At 47.5% G+C, this 19,243-nt stretch overlaps 1 protein-coding gene across 5 annotated transcripts in view; it reads right to left on the reverse strand.

Moving 5' to 3' along the window:
- The window catches only part of KIFAP3 (kinesin associated protein 3), a 144,898-nt gene that overhangs the window by 31,626 nt on the left and 94,029 nt on the right, over window positions 1-19,243 (reverse strand). For 3 of the 5 annotated variants that reach the window (XM_005283380.4, XM_042851338.2, XM_042851345.2), the window contains exon 19: window positions 18,152-18,251. The exons of 1 other annotated variant lie outside the window; for it this stretch is intronic. In XM_005283380.4, the coding sequence (XP_005283437.1) occupies window positions 18,152-18,251 (100 nt within the window). Of the gene's footprint in view, window positions 1-16,553; window positions 16,660-18,151; window positions 18,252-19,243 lie in introns of those variants that run through there. One more of the 5 variants, XM_065554642.1, reaches the window with a different exon arrangement.

The raw sequence follows: 19,243 nt of genomic DNA on the forward strand, positions 1-19,243 counted from the left end.
TGTAATGTGGACACAACCTACGTCAACAGAAGGGGTTTTTCCCTCTGTGTAGAACGCCACCTCCCATCTACCTTAATGGAAGAATTCTTCAGTCATCATAGCTGCATCTACACTGAGGGTTAAGTTGGAACAGCTATATTGTTAGCGGTGTGGATTTTTCACATCCCTGACCCATGTAGCTATGTCAACCTAACTTAAGTGTAAACCAGGCCTGAGTGATGTCAGTGCTGAGTGGAAGAGTTTCTGGTTCCCAGTCTTCCACATGATCCACCAGAGAAGGGAAAAAACAGAGCTATAATTCCCTGGCTTTAAATCTAGGCAATCGTCCCACTTAGGTATTGGGATAGATGGCCACCCCATGAAACTACATTTGTTTGACCCTCACTGCTTTGTGGGAAGAGGCTACAGTTAGACCTCTGTTAAAAGGACATGTTAGTGCACACACAGGATCAACATGTATACAGAAATCCTTGTCTCAATGAAAAAGAAAGGGAAGGCTGTGCACTACCAGCTCTACTACATTCTGTCCAGGGTTACAGGAGCTTGTATTTGAGAAAGGGGTATTTCAAAGTTTTTCTGAAAGAAAAATTGAAAGCTTGGGCTACTTTCAGCATTCCTAGTTTTTATTTGTCTAACATTACAGATAGCTTAGTCAGAATTCCCAGTTTCTCAATATTTACAAGCAACTGGCACTTACTAAACACTAAGTTTGTGCTATTACCTAAGCTTCATCAGGATAAGTTAAAAAGTTGTCTTTTCCTGCAGGGAAAAAAGAATCCCGTGGACGTCTCAATTATAAGATATTTAGCTATGACAATTTTGCCTGGAACCGGAAAGTCATTAATCTCTGGTGTGTTATTAACATATGAATGCAGATAAATGAACAAATGGCATATAATCCTGAACATATCTTTCAGATGTCTTCTCTCTCCTTCAACTGAGACACTGCATTGTCACCATATTAGTCAAAGGTGAGTTTTTTTGTTTTTTGCTGCTGCAATAAGCTCTTAATGCAGAGTGAAAGTTTTATTAGAACCAAGAGTCCTGAATTTAGATTTAACATGAAAATTTCCAGTTTCTGCCTAATGCTCATCAGTTTCTGGAAGATGATATTGAGATTCAAAGCTGGAAATCTAAAATCACAAAAGGGGAGATTACTTACCCGTAACTGGAGGTTATTAAAAATGTTTGGCCCCTATCTGTATTCCGCTATGGGTTACGTATGCACACTATGCACCCGGAGCCGGAGAATTTGAAAGTAGTGCCCACTGGTCTGCCCATGTTCACCTTGTACTTTCTACAAAGGGGATAAGGGTGGGACAGATCAACCGCCTCTCCAGTTCCTTCTCCACCACGATTCAAGAGGTGATCCAAAGCAGAGGAGGAGGAGGGCAGGTAGGGACATACAGATAGGGACCACGCATCTCAAAGAATCTCCAGTTACTGGTGACTAACCTCCCCTTCTTCGAGTGATGATCCCTATTGTATTCCACTGTGGGTAATCAAGCAGTAGTTTAACAGTAGGATGCGAGGATATAGATGATAGGGCTGAGCGAAGGACAGCTGTTCCAAAGGAGGCATCAGCAGAGGAGTCTTAGACTATAGCATAGTGTCTCGCAAAGGTGTGAATGGGGACCCACATGGCTGTTTTATAGATATCAAGGAGGGATACCTCCTGAAGCGATGCCATAGTGACTGCTTGTGCTATCATAGAGTGAGCTCTTACTCTGGGGGGAGGATGACACAAGGGGGAAGGTTCAATAGTTGATAGATTAGACTGCAGCCAGAGATCCATTTGGAGATCCTCTGGGTAGAGGTTGCTTATCCCCTGATTCTTTCTGTTACAGTGATGAATAGTTTCTGGGACTTCCTGATTGGTCTTGTTTTGTGTAGGTTAAAGGCCAAAGCCTGCCAGACATCAAGGGCATGTTGTCTGTTGCTCTGAGGAAGTGGGAGATTTAGGAAAGAACACAGATAAGTGAATTGATTGGTTCAAGTGAGATTCCAAAAGAACCTTGGGGGTGAATTCAGGGTGTAAACATAACAAAATTTTATCTTTATGGAATACAGTGTAAGGAGGATCTGCCATCATCGATCAAAGCTCATCAACTCTTCTGGTTGAGGTGATGGCTTCATGGAGAGAAGGGACATGGAGCAGGAAGCTAGAGGTTCAAAGGATGGCCTTGTGAATGCTGAGAGAACAAGAGTCAAGTCCCACTGAGGGGCAGGCTTGTGAATAGGTGGAAAGGTTCTAATTAGGCCTTTCCAAAATCTGGTGATCAGTGGGTGAGTGAAGACTGGGTAACCCTGGGAAGGAGGATGGCATGCACTAATCACTGCCAGGTGGACTCATAAGGAGCTGATGAATAGGCCTGATGTCTTTAGAGAAAGGATATAATCTAAAATGAGAGGGATCTCTGCATTTTCTGGGGGGGAAAATGGTCCTTAGATGCTCCCAAGAAGAAAAATATCTTCACTTTGCCAGGTAACACTGTCTAGTGGAATCCTTCATTCTATTAGAAAGTACGTCTCGTCGGCTGTGGAACATGAGTGTTCTAAGGATAACGCCCATCCAAAAACCAAGCCCTGAGGTGAAGTTAATAAGGGTCGGGGTGCTTGATTTGCCATGGGTCAGAAACTCAGAAAATGTTAGGAGGGCAATTGGTAATCAGGAGGACATGCACAGGAGATTCAGGAACCAAAACTGTCTGGGCCAGTAAGGGGCAATCAGGATAATCCATTCCCTGTCCTGATGGATTTTACATAGAACTCTTGTTAGAAGCAATAGTGGAGAGAATGCATGGTTCAGGTGATCTGACCAAGGAAGAAGTAGAGCATAACCTTGGGAGTGGTAACCTAGGACTCCTCTTGAGCAGTATGTGATACATTTTCTGTTAGTTATGGAGGAGAATCCCTGGTTGGGGTTCCCCATAGATTAAAGATATTGCATAGTACCGAGTCATGGATTTCCCACTCCTGGTTGGCTGAAAAATGCCTGCTGAAGGAGTCTGAGTGTATTTCATTTTCTGGGAAGGTAGGTGGTCGATAGGTTGATTTGGTTGCTGATGCACCAGTTCCACAAGCTAACTGCTTCTGCACACAGGGAGACAGATCTCACTCCTCCCTGCTTGTTGAGTAGAAAATGGTTGGCATGTTGTTCGACAGTATCAGGACGTGGTGAGCACACATGAATGGAAGAAAAGCCTTGCATGCCTTCTGGATTGCTTGTAACTCCAGAATGCGGATGTGCATCCTGGACTCTCAGGGTATCCAGGTGCCATGTATTGTATGGCTGAGCATGTAGGCTCCCCAACTGAAAAGAGATGTGCCTGTGGTAATGGTGCTGTCTGGAGAGGAGGGAAGACAGGAGATGCCCACACATACCTGTCGAGGATTTGTTCACCACAATAGGGAAGAAACCACCTTGGCAGGAATTGTTACCATGAAGTTCATCGGGTGGTAGTTTGGAGAGTATAATGACTGAAGCCATGCTTGAAGGCAATGACGATGGACTCTTGCGAATGGAGAGACATGAGTGCATGAGGTCATATGACATAGGAGAGAGAGGCACGTCTTGACCGGTACTCGAGGGCTGTTTGTGATCTGGGCTATAATATTGTTCATGGTCTGAAATCTGTCTGTGGGCACATATACCCTTGCAGGGACCAAATCCAGGGTGGCCCCGATGAAGTCCAGGGACTGTGGGGGTGAGAACAGATTTTTCAGCATTTAGACTGACCCCTCCCAGGGAAGAGAGGAAGTGTAGCATCATTAGAGTTGATGCATGGGCCTTCTGGCATGACTAAGCAACAAGGAGCCAATCGTCAAGGCAGGGGAATACAAAGAGATTGAGGTGTCTGGCATGAGTGGCCACTATCGAGAATACTTTGCTGGAGGTGGTTGCCATGCCGAAAGGGAGTATTCTGTACTGAAAATTATTGGAGCCTACCAGGCATCTGACGAGGCATCTGTGAGCAGGATGAATATCTACATGAAAGTATCCAGAGCTGTAAAGTACGTGTCCTTTTCTAGGGAGGGTATTATAGAGGCCAATGTAACCATATGAAACTTGAATTTGCAAATTGGTTGAGGTGGTGGAGGTTGAGAATTGGTCTCCCTCTGCCCTTCTTTTTGGGTATAAGGAAATATGTCAAGGAAAAACTGCTCACTTAGTATTGAGGGGGGAGATGTTCTATTGCTCCTTGCTCTAATAGGGAGTCCACCTCTTGCTTGAGAATTGTCTCGTGAGAGTGATCCCCGAAAGGGAAGGGGCTTGTGGAAGAGATATGGATGCAAACTCAATCGTATAGCCATAATGGATGATATTCAGCACCCACTAGTCTATTGTTATTACACTCCAGGTGTTGAGAAAGAATGCTAGATGACATCCAAATAGCATGTGAAGATTGGGCAATGTTGGGCTTAGCGGCTTGCAGCACTCAAGGTCCCACCAAAAATAGTGCCTCATCGGGGGTTGAGATTAGATGCCAAGCCTGTTGCTGAAGGTGCAGGGAAGGGGTCCTTTGAACCTTCTGCCTTGTGTGTGATGGTTCATAGGGCCTCTAATGAAAAAAATGTTGAGCCATGGGTCTAGGTCTAGGCAATTATCAATGGAACTTCCTCGAGGGGACAGGTGTATATATCCCCAGAATGTGAAGGGTAGCCCTAGAGTATGGAGGGAATTGTTCGTCTTCTGACTGAATAACTGTGATTCATTAAAGGGGAGGTCCTCCACAGTGTTCTGGATATCTCTAGGGAACCCTGATATATGGAGCCATGACACTCTGCATATAACAATAGCAGTAGCCATGGTTCTAGACGAAGTGTCAGCATCATCAACTGTGGATTGGAGAGCAGTCTTTGCTCTTAGTTTGCCTTCATCTCTCAACTGGATACAAGCTTTGTCCTGTTGTGGCAGACTGTTAGTGAAGTCTATAAACTAGGAATAGTTCACAAAGTCCTTCTTGGGTATTAGTGCCTGGTAATTGGCTATTAGCAAGTAAACACCTGTCAAGGATGGTCTAGATAATACAGTAACTCCTCACTTAATGTTGTAGTTATGTTCCTGAAAAATGTGACTTTAAGCGAAATGATGTTAAGCAAATCCAATTTCCCTTAAAAATTAAATGTAAATGAGGGGGTTAGGTTCCAGGGAAATGTTTTTCACCAGACAAAAGACATACACACACACACAAAGTTTTAAACAAACAATTTAATACTGGTACACAGTGATTATGATTGTGAAGCTTGACTGAGGTGGAGGAGTCAGAGGATGGGATATTTCCCAGGGAGTGCCTTACTGCTAAATGATGAACTAGCAATTGGCTGAGCCCACAAGGGTTAACTCTCACACTCTACAAGGCAGCAGGAATGGAGGGAGGGGAGACAGCGACACACACCGTGTGTGTGTGTGTGTGTGTGTGTGTGTGTGTGTGTGTGTGTGTGTGTGTGTGAGAGAGAGAGAGAGATAGAAAGAGAGATGCGCATTTCCCCTTTAAGTACGCTGATCCCACTCTTGAGTACACTGCCTTGTTAATTAGATCAGCTTGCCGAGACCGCAGCTGCTGCCATGAAGCTCCCTCCGTCCTCAGCCCTGTTGTGTGTCCCCCCTGCTCTATGGAAGATGGGGTAAGCGGGGTGCAGGAGCAGGGGGAAGGGGGACATCCTGACATTAGCCCCCCTCTTCCTCCCTTCCTACCCGCACAGCAAGCAGGAGTCTCGGGGAACAGCTCCAAGGCAGAGGGCAGGAGTAGCACATGGCAGTGGGGGGAGGAACAGCTGAACTGAGGCTGCCTGAATTCATCAGAAGGGAAGGAGACATAGGGGTTACCACTTCATCCAAAGATGAAGATGGCAGTCTTGTTTGTTCCGGCAAAACTGCCAGATCCAGTGTATAGTGACTGCTTTTCCTCCTCTGAAAAAGAGAGCGAAAGAGAGCGAGAGAGAGCGTGTGTGTGTGTGTGTAAATCTGAGTGCCTCCTTCTAGCGGAGGCAAGGAGTGACTCTCTAGCAGACCTGATCGACTCTGCAGTGGGGTGCTGGTCCCAGGGTCCTTAATGTGGCCAGTAGGAAGTGTCTGGTGTAAGTCTTTTGGATGGCAGAGGATATGTAGGGTGGTTCAGAGTCTTCTGATGAGGAGAAAGTTGATTCCTGTTCCAGGGGTGGTACAGTCGGTGACACTGAAAGGAAGTTGTATTTCAAGAAAGGAAAAGGCAATAAACTTCTCTGAGTGGTCGATTCTCCAGATGGTGTTATGACATCTCTGGAAAGGAACGGACCCGATCGAGGGGATTCCAGATCCAGGAGTGCAAAGATGTCCTGTGGAGTGGCATGTGACCCAGTTCTCATCGTTGTGAGAGGGGATGTCTCTGCCCAGACCATCGGAGCCTGAAAGGGTGCTGTTGAAGATGGTGCCACAGATAGGTTTTGAACCGTCTTCATCAGTGACAATGGATCCCAAGGTTTGGGAGGTGTCAACGAGGACAGTACCGACGGGTTGTGTTACAGCACTGATGGAGCCCGATGTTTACATGGACTTTCTTGTCAAGCCTCTTGGGCTTGAGGAGCTGGGCTTGCTCAGAGCCAAATCCGACTTTTTTGCAGTGGATTTCACGGAAGACTTATCCCTATGAGAGTGCTTCCTGTGTTCCCGAGAAGATTGTGCCAGGGGATTTATGGGGGTCGATTCTCTGGCACCAGTGTTGGACTTAGCAGCAGGAGACTAACACCTTGCTGAATCAGGTCAATGTAGGGGGGGAGGGGGAGAGAGGGGGGAAGGTTCCCTGGCCGGGTCCGATTGAGGCCTCATGACCTTTTCCATGAGGTGTTTTCGAAGTCAGAGTTCCCACCCTTCTCAGGTACAGCTGTGGAACAAACAGCAGATACCTTGCATTGTTGCAATGTGAGCTTCCCCGAGGCAGTACAGGCAGAGCTGGTAGTCATCACTGACTGAGAAGAATTGAGGGCAGGAAGTGCAAAGTTTGAAGCCTGGAGTCCTGGGCATAGTCCAGTACCCGTACAGGATAGAGGAGAAAGGGTTCCCCCAAAATATTAATCTAGCACTAAAATCTATGAAAAATACTGTAACTATAAACTGTACAAGATACTAAAAACTATTTAGGAAGCTAAATCTTATCTTAAGGGATGAAGCCGAAGCTACAGACACAGAAAGGTTCCGACCCAGGCCATGCAGCGGCCTGAAGAGGTGGTCAGTCCACCCTACCCTTTATCCTCTCGGTCAGAGACACGAGGTGAGCCAGGGCGTATGCACGGACCAATGGATACTACTTCCAAATTCCCTGGCTCCAGGCACACGGTGTGCTTGGGTAACCCATAGTGGAATACAATAGGGACCAGCACTTGAAGAGGAAAAATCTATTCGCAGCAAATGAAAAAACCTGGATACAAGCTGTTAAAACAACCTCCTTCAGTCATGTATTTTCAGTTGAATGGAAAACACATCCTTGAGATGTTTGCATTCTGGCCCACCAAAGCTTGGAGGAAAATGTGCATGCAGCAACTCTAGGTTTGTCACTATTTTATTGTGCTATATTAAAAATATTCCTTAAAAATATGCACCATGCACAAGGACATAATTCCATAAAAATGCTTGTATATCTGGGTCTCTCTTATTTAATCAAGTCCCTGCCATTTCAGGGGCCTCTGTCTTTGGTGCACCTCAGCTCCTCCTGTTCTCTGCCTGTGGCTCACCATACTTTACTCTTCTGAGGAGTGTAACACTTAGGGCACATCTTCACTACAGAGCTAAATCGACACTGCTGCAATCGATGCAGCAGCATCGATTTAGCAGTCTAGTGAAGACGTGCTAAATCGATGGGAGAGTGCTCTCCCATTGATTTCTGTACTCCACCTCCCTGAGAAAAAACAGTTACCTGTTCCGTAACTGGAGTTCTTCAAGATGTGTTGCTCCTGTCTATTCTGCAGTAGGTGTGCATGCTTGCCACGTGCACCGGGGCTGGAAGTTTTTCCCTTAGCAGTACCTGTACTGGGGGAGCACCACGGCGACCCCTGGAGTGGCGCCTGTATATCACACTTTAAGGGGAGCTACGGGCTCCCCCCACCCTCGGTTCCGTCTTGCCGGACAACTCCGACTGAGGAGAAGGAGGGTGGGGTGTGGAATAGACAGGAGCAACACATCTCGAAGAACGCCAGTTACAGAACAGGTAACTGCCCTTTCTTCTTCGAGTGATGACTCCTGTATATCCCACAGTAGGTGATTCCAAGCAATATCTGTTGGAGGTGGGTAGGATTTCACAGTGGTTCGGGACGAAGTACCGCCCTGCCGAACCCGGCGGCGTCCCTAGACTGGGAGACGATCACGTAATGCGAAGGGGGGATATGATTACTCTCTTTAAATATATCAGAGGGATAAATACCAGGGAGAGAGAGGAATTATTTCAGCTCAGTACTAATGTGGACACAAGAACGAATGGATATAAAATGGCCGTCGGGAAGTTTAGGCTTGAAATTAGACAAAGGTTTCTAACCATCAGAGGGGTGAAGTTTTGGAACAGCCTTCCGAGGGAAACAGTGGGGGCGAAAGACCTCTCTGGCTTTAAGATTAAGCTTGATAAGTTTATGGAGGGGATGGTTTGATGGGATAAAGTGATTTTAGTCAATAGGTCAATAACGTGCCATCGCTGGTAATTAGCAACAATGGTCAATGATGGGATATTAAAAGTTACTACAGAGAACTTTTTCCAGAGGGTCTGGCTAGAGAATCTTGCCTGCATGCTCGGTGTTCAGCTGATCGCCATATTTGGGATCGGGAAGGAATTTTCCTCCAGGGTAGATTGGCAGAGGCCCTGGAGGTTTTTCGCCTTCCTCTGCAGCATGGGGCAGGGGTCACTTGCTGGAGGATTCTCAGCGATTTGAAGTCTTTAAATCATGATTTGGGGACTTCAACAGCTGAGTCAAGGGAGAGAATTCTTCCAGGAGTGGGTGGGTGGGTCAGCTTTTGTGGCCCGCATCATGCGGGAGATCAGACTAGATGATCATAATGGTCCCTTCTGACCTTAGAGTCTATGAGACTCTCGCCTTGTCCGCTTTCACCTTTTGAAGGACCTTGGCGATGAATGGGAACGGGGGAAAAGGCATAGAGGAGCTGGCCCGACCTGCTCAGGAGGAACGCATTGGAGATCACGCCTTCCCCCACCACTCCCTGGAGCAGAACCGGGGACAACGACGGTTCTGACAGGTTGCAAACAGGTCGATCTGGGGAGCTCCCCACTCTTGGAAGAGCCGGTGAGCGACCTCTGAGTGGAGCGACCACTCATACTGGGGGGAGAAAACCCTGCTGAGGTGGTCTGCTTGCGTATTGCAGACGCCCGGGAGGTGAGCCGCCCTCAGGGAGATATCGTGGGCTATACAGAACTCCCATAGGTTCAGGGCTTCCCGGCAGAGGGCTAGGGAGCGAGTCCCACCTTGCCTGTTGATATAGTACATGGCGGCGGTGTTGTCCATGAGGACTCTGAGCACCTTGCCGTGGAGGTGCGTGAGGAACACCACGCACGCCAACCGAACCACCCTGAGCTCCTTGACGTTTATGTGAAGGAGCAAGTCCGGGGCCGACCACATTCCCTGAGTTTGTGGGGATGAGATCCCTTAGGGTCTCGAACCTGTCCAGGGGGAGAGAGGCTGTGGCCCTGGAGGAGTCCAACAGGGCCCCAATGAACTCTATATGCTGAACGGGCCCTAATGTCGATTTGATTTCGTTCATGACCAGGCCTAGATCGGCGCATGTCAAGAGGAGCAGCTCTACGTGGGACTCCACTTCGAAACGCGACTCCCCCTTGAGGTAAGGGGAGGGAAGATTTGTACGCCCTCCCGCCTGAGGTAGGCCGCCACCACAGACATACATTTCGTGAAAACCCTGGGAGCCGTGGATAGGCCAAAGGGGAGGAACGTGAATTGGTAGTGATCCAGCCCCACCATGAATCGAAAATATGGACATGAAAGTACGTGTCCTGGAGATCCAGGGCCGCGTACCAGTCCCCTGGGTCCAGGGAGGGGATAATAGAGGCCAGGGACACCATGCGGAACTTGGAACGGGTTAGAAACCTGTTCAGGTTGCGCAGGTCCAGAATGGGCTTGAGACCCCCTTTCACCTTTGGGATCAGGAAGTATCGGGAGTAGAACCTTTGCCTTGGAACTGAACTGGTGCCCTTTCCACCGCCTCTAGGTGGAGCAACCAGTCCACCTCCTGACATAGGAGGCGGATATGGTCCAGGTCCCCCGGGGCCATCGTGGATGGCGGGTGATTTGGCGGGGGTGAGGTGAACTGCAACACGTAGCCCTTGGAGATGGTACTGAGGACTCATTGGTCCGAAGTAATGTGGGACCACGCCCTGAGGAAGGCAGACAATCGGTTGCAGAACACAAACTTTATTAATCGGGGAGTCTCCCTGGCAACCGGCCTGGTGCCCCCCTGCCAATAGTCAAAACCGCTTCTTTCCCTGCCTCTTGCCCTTAGAGGGTCCAGGCTGTGGGGCAGAGCAGGACTGCCACTGAGACTGATGCTTCTGGTCTCTGGGTCTTTTGTATGGGGGCCCATATCTGCTCCTCGCAGGTTGAGACGCTGGAACAGATTTGGCCTTGTCCTTAGCCGGAGGGACATAGAGGCCCAAGGTCTGCAAGGTGGTGCGGGAATCCTTCATCCCATGCAGCCTGATGTCCGTCTGGTCTGCAAAGAGCGCCTTGCCATGGAACGGAAGGTCCTGCATCAGCAATTGTGCCTCCGTCGACAGCCCAGACAACAAGAGCCACGACGCCCTGCGCATGGTGATCGCGGAAGGCATCGAGCGGGCCGCCATGTCTGCCGCATCGGATGTCGCTTGCAGGACTGCTTTTGCCGCCGCCACCCCCTCTTCCACCAGGGCCTTGAAGTCCTTTCTGTCCCGGTCTGGGAGGAGGGGCCAAATTTAGGCAGGGACTCCCACAGGTTGAAGTAGTACCTGCTCAGTAGGGCCTGGTGGTTGGCTACGCGAAGCTGGCCAACAAATACAATTTTCTGCCAAAGGAGTCCAGTCTCCTGGCGTCTTTATTTTTTGGGGTGGGCGTGGGCTGGCCCTGATGCTCTCTGTGGTTTACCGATTCCACAATGAACGAGTTGGGTGGCGGGTATGAATACAGGTATTCATGGTCTTTCGCCGGCACAAAGTATTTCCTCTCGGCCTATTTTGAGATTGGGGCCAAGGAGGCGGGGGGTTGCCACAGGGAGTTTGAAATGTTGTCAATACCCTGGTGCAGAGGCAGGACCATGCGACTCGGTGCCGAGGGAGACAGGACGTTAAAGAGGGAATTGGATGGACCCTCCACCTCCTTGGTCTGCAGCTGTAGGCTGGAAGCCACCCGCTTTAGCAGGTCCTGGTGCATCTTGAAGTCCTCCTGCGGGACCGAAGGCGGAGGCGCTGCTATGGTGTCGTCCGGTACCGGGGAGATGGCCCGTACAGAGCCGGGTACCTCAGTCGGTGCAGGGGCATCGATACCGAGGTCAGAGTCCCGGTGCACGTCTGCTGACTCGTGGCCCGGCGACTTGTCTTGTGGGCGGCCAGAGGAGGCCGATGGAGCCCAGGATGCTCCGGCGACCGAGCGGGCCTCTGCTTGGCCTGGCACCAATGGCCACGGTGCCCACTGGCACCACGGTCCTTGCCATGGAGTCCTTTGCCATTGGTTCGGCTGAACATGGGATGGCAACATGTGCTCCAGCGGGACGGCACGTGCCGAGGATGGGTGGATGCATGCCGAGGCTGAGGTTGCCGAAGAACGCTCGGTGCCGCGGGAACGGTAGGAGCGGCTTCTGTGGTGTCGTCTCCCTCGGGACCGGGATCTCGACAACGACGAACGGTACCCACGCGACGAACAGCTTCGGTAGGCATGGCGGCGATGCGAAGCCCGGTGCCTTGACTCCAAGGGCAGTCTCCGGCGTGATGCCTCGACGACCGGGAGCTGGAACGGGAGCAGTGACGTTTGTCCCATCGAGAGTGGCTCCGGTACTCGTATCTAGCAGATGAGTGTTCACGGTGCCTCCCTCGGTGCCTCCGCTCGCTGGCGGGGGTGTGGAGGGTCCCCGCGACTCCCATCCCGACGGCAGCCCTGCTGGTCTGGCCAGCATCGAGGGTGGCCGGGAGCTGTCCGAAGAGCGTGCGCTGCGGGGAATCAATCTTCGGAGTGGGAACTGTGGCTGCTTGGAGAGGTCTGGTGGGCACCCAAAGGGGGCTTGCCCCGCAACCTAGGGCCCGAACCCGATTGTGAGCTCGGGACAGGCAGGGTCATAATGTTCTTCGCAGCCTGCACCGCCTCTGGTGTCGACGGCATCCGTACTGGTGGGGATGCCTGGGTCGATGGTATCGGGCTGCTCCGCTCCACACAAGTCGGAGCCTTAGAGCCCGGGGGGGATTGAGGGCTGCCCAGCGCGGGACCAGCCTCCCCCTTGTCATTATCATGGCGTTGTTGCGAGGCCAAGCCCTTCCCTTGCTTTTTGGAGGGAGAACGGCGCCGACTGGTCGAAGGGGCCTCGCTATGTACCGACGACGCAGCGGCCGGTGCCGAGTCCGATCTGCGCACCGGCGTCAGAGTCAATGCCGACTTCATCAGGAGAGCTCGAAGTCTGAAGTCTCTCTCCTTCTTGGTTCTTGGCTTGAACGACCTACAGATCTTGCAATGGTTGGTTATGTGAGTCTCACCCAGGCAGCGAAGACAGGCAGCGTGAGGGTCGCTCCTGGGCATAGAGTGGCGACTGGAGTCACACGACTTGAAGCCTGGGGCATGCCCCGAGCCTGCTCTAACGACTGAAGAACAATGTACAATGGTACCACTAAGGTCGAGAAGAAGGGCTGCAGCAGAGCTGGAGCACAAAAGTTCCGACTACCTTCACTGGCGGCAAGAAGGAACTGAGGGTGGGGGGAGCCCATAGCTCCCTTTATAGCGCAATATACAGGCGGCACTCCAGGGGTCACAGCGGTGCTCCCCCAGTACAGGTACTGCTAAGAGAAAAACTTCTGGCACCGGTGCACGTGGCGAGCATACACACCTACTGTGGAATACATAGGAGCAATCACTCAAGGAAGTAGTATAAGTTAAGTCATTGGCAGACCATCTCCTGGTCGACACTGCGATAAGTGTTCCTGTAACTGGAGTAGCATAGCTTAGATCGATTTACCTCGGTAGTGTAGACCTGGCCTTAGATTCAATTCTGGTTGTTGGCTTGGTGTGGAGGTGGCTGGGTGGTGCTAATGGCCTGTGGTATGCAGGAGGTCAGATGATCTGGTGGTCTCTTCTAGCCTTGACCTCAATGACTATGAAAACACAGGTCTTTCAACCGGATATCAAGCTCTCAAACTAACTTACCTGAAACGCACCATCTTTAGTTCTAGGCTGCTCTTCCAAAATGTATTGGGTCCCTATAATCAGGGCTGTCACATTACTAAGATGCCAACTTCTTAGCTGGGTGACCTGCCACATGTTAATGTGGAGTGAGAGTTCCTTTACAATGGTGACACAAGTGAATAGATGCTGTGCTGTCCTGACACTGTCTCCTCCAACCTGACAGGCACTGAAATTGACAAAGGTTCTGCTTGCCAAAGCTTCTGGATGGAGACAGACAGAGAGGGCAGCAGATGACCAACCCAAAATACAGCGGAGGTGGTGATCCAATTTTAGTGTATGAGCATTTACAGCATCCCTTCAAAGAGTTTTATACTCTGACATAGGAATTGATCTATCTAGCCCAGTATTCCTGTCTGTGACAGTGGTCAGTATCAGATGCTTTAGAAGAAAGTACAAGAAACCCCATGACAGTTTATGCCCTTAACATTTTTCATCCAATCTAATGGATCTGTGGCTGTCCCTATTAATATTTATTTCTTGGATTTACATTAGAATGAGACATGCCTTAGGGCACACGGGCCAGGTTGTCTATAAGTATCTAATATCTAATCCAGTTTGGATTCCAGTGAAGCTCTTGGCTCAATAACTGACCTATTTGAATAAGTGAACCTCAGCAGCTGTAGGTCTGCAGCCCCAGTGTCTCCCGTAACAGAGCCCAGACCACGGTAGTTGAGTACTGAGAGGAAGTCACTTGTTTTATAGTGGCTATTTGTTTGGCTGCGCTCATCCTGTGTGGCTGCAGCATTGGGCCCTACTTTGACTTACAAGTTTCCTCTTGTGTTTTCTCATACAGTACTGATGAAAATTTATTGATGATACTCCAGAGGCAGAGGCTGCCCTTGACCCTCAGCTGGAGTGTGCTACAGCCTCAAACTGTTGTCAGATGAATGCTGCTTTGCCTCTGGTTGCTCTCTGTAACAAGGCTGGTCTAATGATTTGATACAGCGCAGCCGGTGTAGGTTGGGTCACCTTCTGCAGTTATCAGATACAGTTTATGCTGGAAACTTTTGGTGCAGAGGTGGCAGCTTGAGCCCAGCTGTGCCCCTTTGAACATTTCATGGTGGGCCCATTTCTTTGGCCATGCCGCCACCAAATCCCTTGGGTCAGGTGTAACTGTTGGCTACCACAACTCACTTAAGCCTTGGTAGGGCCTTCCTTTGCAATTACACCATGGGCACCGATACCAATTGGGCCTGTTATCATGCATGTAAGCGCTCCTTAGAGGTGCAAAATCATGGAAAAATGAACCCTTTGTATCTGATTTGTATGGTTTATATAGATTGCAAATTCGTTGAGGCAAGGACTTTGTCTATGTCCTTTACACTTTTGTACAGGATGCTGTAATTGTAGGAAATAACAGCCTCATGGTAAGAGGACATGTAGAATTTTAAGAGTCTCCGTGATATTACTATAGAAAGGAGAAGGAAAATGTAGATTCTTCACAGCCAAGTGGTACTGACTCAGTTTCAGCTTAATGTTGTCACTTGCCTCAGATTTCACAGGATGGTCTTAATTTTGATAGATCTGGACCCTTCCCTCAGCACCCCCCAACATCAAGTGAACTGAACTCTTCCTATTCATTCTAGAACATCTAAACCAGTCAGAAAATACAACAAATAAAAATATATTTCATGCAAACAGACTCAAAGCACATGGAAATATGTATCATTTCAGCAGCTGACCATTCCTTCTCCTAGCAACTAAACACGATTTAAAAAAAAGAAAAGTTGGACCGTTACAATATTCACATCCTATTTGCTAAACTAGTTTATGAAAACTATCCAATAATTAGTAGAAAAATGAACCATTTTTATAACAAGAAACTCTGGTTTATTAAAAGCTGGAACTGGTATCCAAAAAAAAAAAAAAAAAAAAATCTTAACATAAGGTTCTTGTTAGCTTTAAAATGCAAGCATAAAAATACTACAGAATTATGTTATGGTATGGATGAAATGTACACTATATAATACATGAAAAGAACTCTGACTAGCTGCTATTATTTTTAATTAGGCTCTATAGCAAATATGGCTTTACCTTCCAATACCAGTTAAAATTTGGGGAGGCTGAAATCTCCAAACTCATGGGACTGGCAATTCTGTTGCTCATGCCTCGGAGCACTAATGCATTTTACATTAGCTCTAAGCATCAGGAAATCCTGGCTCCTGGTGCCAAGAAGTTCAAAACGATAATGACACGTCTGAAAACTAGGATTCTCTGTCCAACTGCCTGTGTCTATGCTAGCAAACAATTCTGACCCTCCTTACTGTAAATGGGACAGAACATTTGTAACAGTACATGCTGTTTCCAATTAGGTTGTCTCCCTATATGGCGGATAATTCCAGGGACAATCATATTGAAAAGCACTCCCAGAAAGAGAATTCTAATTGGAAATCAGAATGTATTTGCCTGCGCCCTGCACAAAGGGCTGTTACCAAGTTTTGCAAGTTGTATTTATTCTTTTCATTTAAATGGGTCCCCGGACTTTAATGCGTTGTGGTTACGAACAAGGACGTTCTACAAATATTTTTTATTTTTAAAATATATTTTATGTATTTTACCATTCCTTTTAGCTGGAAGGAGACCAGATTCAAAGCCTTAAAAACGTACATCTTTGACAGAAGGTTGAAACCCAAGGTTAAGCAATCTAATGTAGCTCAAGGATGCTCAAACTTTCCTCAACCAAGGGCTTCATTGGCAAAGTGACAGGATATTGATGGGGCTATTCCTAGTTTCCCAAAAACAAAGTAGACCGCAGCCATCTTCATCTTTAATAGGAGCATGCAGCCATTGGGAATTGTCTCCCTCTGACATACCATCTAGATCCCAGATGTTCAAGATGGATAATTGCACCCTGTCATCTCCAAGGGCCATACCTCCATATTAAAGTTGAGAATGGCTGTGAACCACACTCCATGAGTACATCTAACCTCCAATCAGAGATGTGATTTCAACTCGTGTAGCACATCCAAGCTAGCTTTAATCGAGCTAGCTTGGGTGTCACAGCAGTGAAGCAGCAGCAGCATGTGCTTCTGCGCAGGCTAGCTGCCCAATTACCCAGGATTCCAGGTGGGCTGGTCCATGGTACTACAGCTTCACTGCAACAGGTACCCGAGCTAGCCATATTAAAGCAAGTCAGGTATGCCTACATGTGCTGCATGCAATCATGCCCCCTGATTGTGGTATAGACATACCCTAAGACTCCAGGGGTTGCATCTGGCTTCCTTTTTCTTCAGTTTCTCCATCACACATGGGCTTTAATAGACATATACATTTTAAAATAAATAAATAAATAAATCACAACAGTCTATCACAAGTGCTTTCACTTTTAAAAAATATATAGTAAAGAAGTCATCACTACGTAAAAGATTTTGCAAAACAGTCTTAGCAAAGCCAAGCTTGGGAAGTCATTTAATTGTCAACCATTGTGTGTGCTGGGCTTGCTGACATTTCTGTGGTGAGAATCCCTCCCCCAGTCAAGCTGCAAGGAACCAGAAGAGGCTAGCACTGAACTGGAGTGCTCCTTAAAGAGCAATGTCAAAAAGCCATGCAGGTTAGGTTTCAGATAGCAAGGTGTATAAAGGGGAAAAAACCCACATGCTTTCTAAGAGGTTCTCCTTGGGAAAGGAGAGCAATTACGTAGTCCAACTTAACTGTTTCTCAACAGATGATTTTAGGTAGTAATCACAAAATTACCCAAAACAGATTACACCACTGCCCTACATGTTGGGATTTGTTCAGACTTTACATAAAGCTACTAAAGTTATTAGTTATTATTGGGGGAAGAAAAAAATAAAAGTCAAAAAAGGGTGGAAGCATGTCTCAATAACTTCTTGTAGAAGGGAATTCCACAGGATTATCATACAGCGTATGAAGTATATCCTTCTATTGGAGCGCACTGTCAGACATGCCTATCTGTCATAATTTGGCATACATGTCACATAAAATAAAGCCTTTCCTACAGATGCCATGAAGGACAAGGAAGGATCATCTTCTCTGAAATGAGAGTTTTCTTATTTAACCTTGTGAGCAAAGTCAGTCAAGAGATCCAAATTGGAACAGCTTGCTAAGATGACATAGGAGAAAAGGTCAGAATAGAAGGGCAATTTAAACAAATGTCTCCAATACCTCCAGGAATCTACTAGTCGAGCCAAAAGGCAGACCTCTTTCACCCATCCACAAGATTTTCAAAGCATATGACATCAGTAATCAAGCTGAGTGTTAGCTGGGAAGATTGAATAAAATCAGGAAACAATCCTGACAGCTGAGAAACTTATTTTTAACAGCTTAAGAATACTGGAAACAATTCTGCTAGTTAATCAAATCCCCTAACGTCTCCTTAGACATTTCCAAACAATGATGCCTGAATAGTGTTTGAATAATTGTCATAACATGTAATGAGTTGTGTGCTTTAGTTTTCTATTCCATTTTTATTGCCTTTGGAAAGCTATCAGGAAATACTATGCGTACATTAATGTGTTAAAATAAATGTATAATTCAAAAGGCAAACTGGATCCTCCAGTGTGACAAAACACCATGAAGTTTTGATCTATGATTTCCATAAACCTGCTTTCTTGATGTAAATCATTCCCCTAAGTATGCTTTTAAAATGTAACCCTATTAAAGCTTGTGTTTTGGAACGGAAAAAAAGTTACTCAAGTTGAAAAAATGTAAATCAAGCATTAAAAAGAAACCTGAATGAGTAATTTTCTGATTACATAAATTCTTTCCAAAAAGAGAGCTTTACCTGCTGGAGAAGGGATGTTGCCCGACTAAGTCTCCATTTTGGAGATGATAATCACTGAAGAAATCTGGACTCACTGCTCCATCAGGGGCTATCATGCCATCTATGAAGAGACGAGAAATGTAGAGGTTGAGAGACAGTGGCATGTTGGGGGTGCCAGAAAAGCAGGCCACACAGCGAGTGCTGCTTTATCCCAGGCACACTCCAGTCAGCAATCTGTGTCAGTTTAGGAATCAATGACAAGCAGCAACAAACAAGGCCAGCTCCTGGCTCAATAAGACAAGAAACTCGCCAGGGCCTGAAGCAGACTTCACCATTCACAGCCCAATTCACAGCTCCTGTGATGGGCCACAGCTCAGAGCTGTATCCCTCACATCTTTGCCAGCAGGACTGGAAGAGATGTAGAAGGTCCAATCCTGCCCATTCCATCACAGCAGTGGGACCAGAGAAGAAGTAAATAAAGAGCCAAACACCAACTTCCAGGTCAGTGGAATAAAAATGGCGGGGCAACCTATGGCTTGATTCCTCAACCATTACCCTTCCCCACCCTCTTGTTGAGGCTGTTCATGGAGGCAAGTTCATGACATGATTTCCCCTATCTTCCCAGTAGTTTAATGCTTCATAAGACTAGCCTAAATAAAAAATAATTTTCATATGACAGGCTCCTGGGGAACTCTAGGAAATGGACAGTTCCTTAGCTAACAATAATTTCTCTTTGTTCCTTTTACATTCACCACTGGCAAAAGTAGTTGCATGTGTTTACAAAGTCACTAGGACTCCTTAAAGGAATCACAGCCTTACCTGGTTTATAGAAGAGAGCAGGAAATTATGGGCTAAGCTTTACTCTCAGTTACACCATCAATGTGTCAAAATCCCCAAATGAGAAACATGTCAGACAAGTCTATGATGAATGGTGACAGTTCCATCACAGAAATGCCACTTGGCAATACAGCCATTCACAGCCACCAAGTTAGACAAAATTCTGAGTGATATTAAGAGCAGCACTGCTCTGACTATGACAACATATCACCAGAGTTCTTGAAGCACTTCAAGGCTTGTGCTCACCAGTGGCTGGCACAGTTCTTCACCTGTGTG

The sequence above is a fragment of the Chrysemys picta genome, chromosome 8 (assembly GCF_011386835.1).
Source record: "Chrysemys picta bellii isolate R12L10 chromosome 8, ASM1138683v2, whole genome shotgun sequence".
Classification (NCBI taxonomy): domain Eukaryota; kingdom Metazoa; phylum Chordata; order Testudines; family Emydidae; genus Chrysemys; species Chrysemys picta.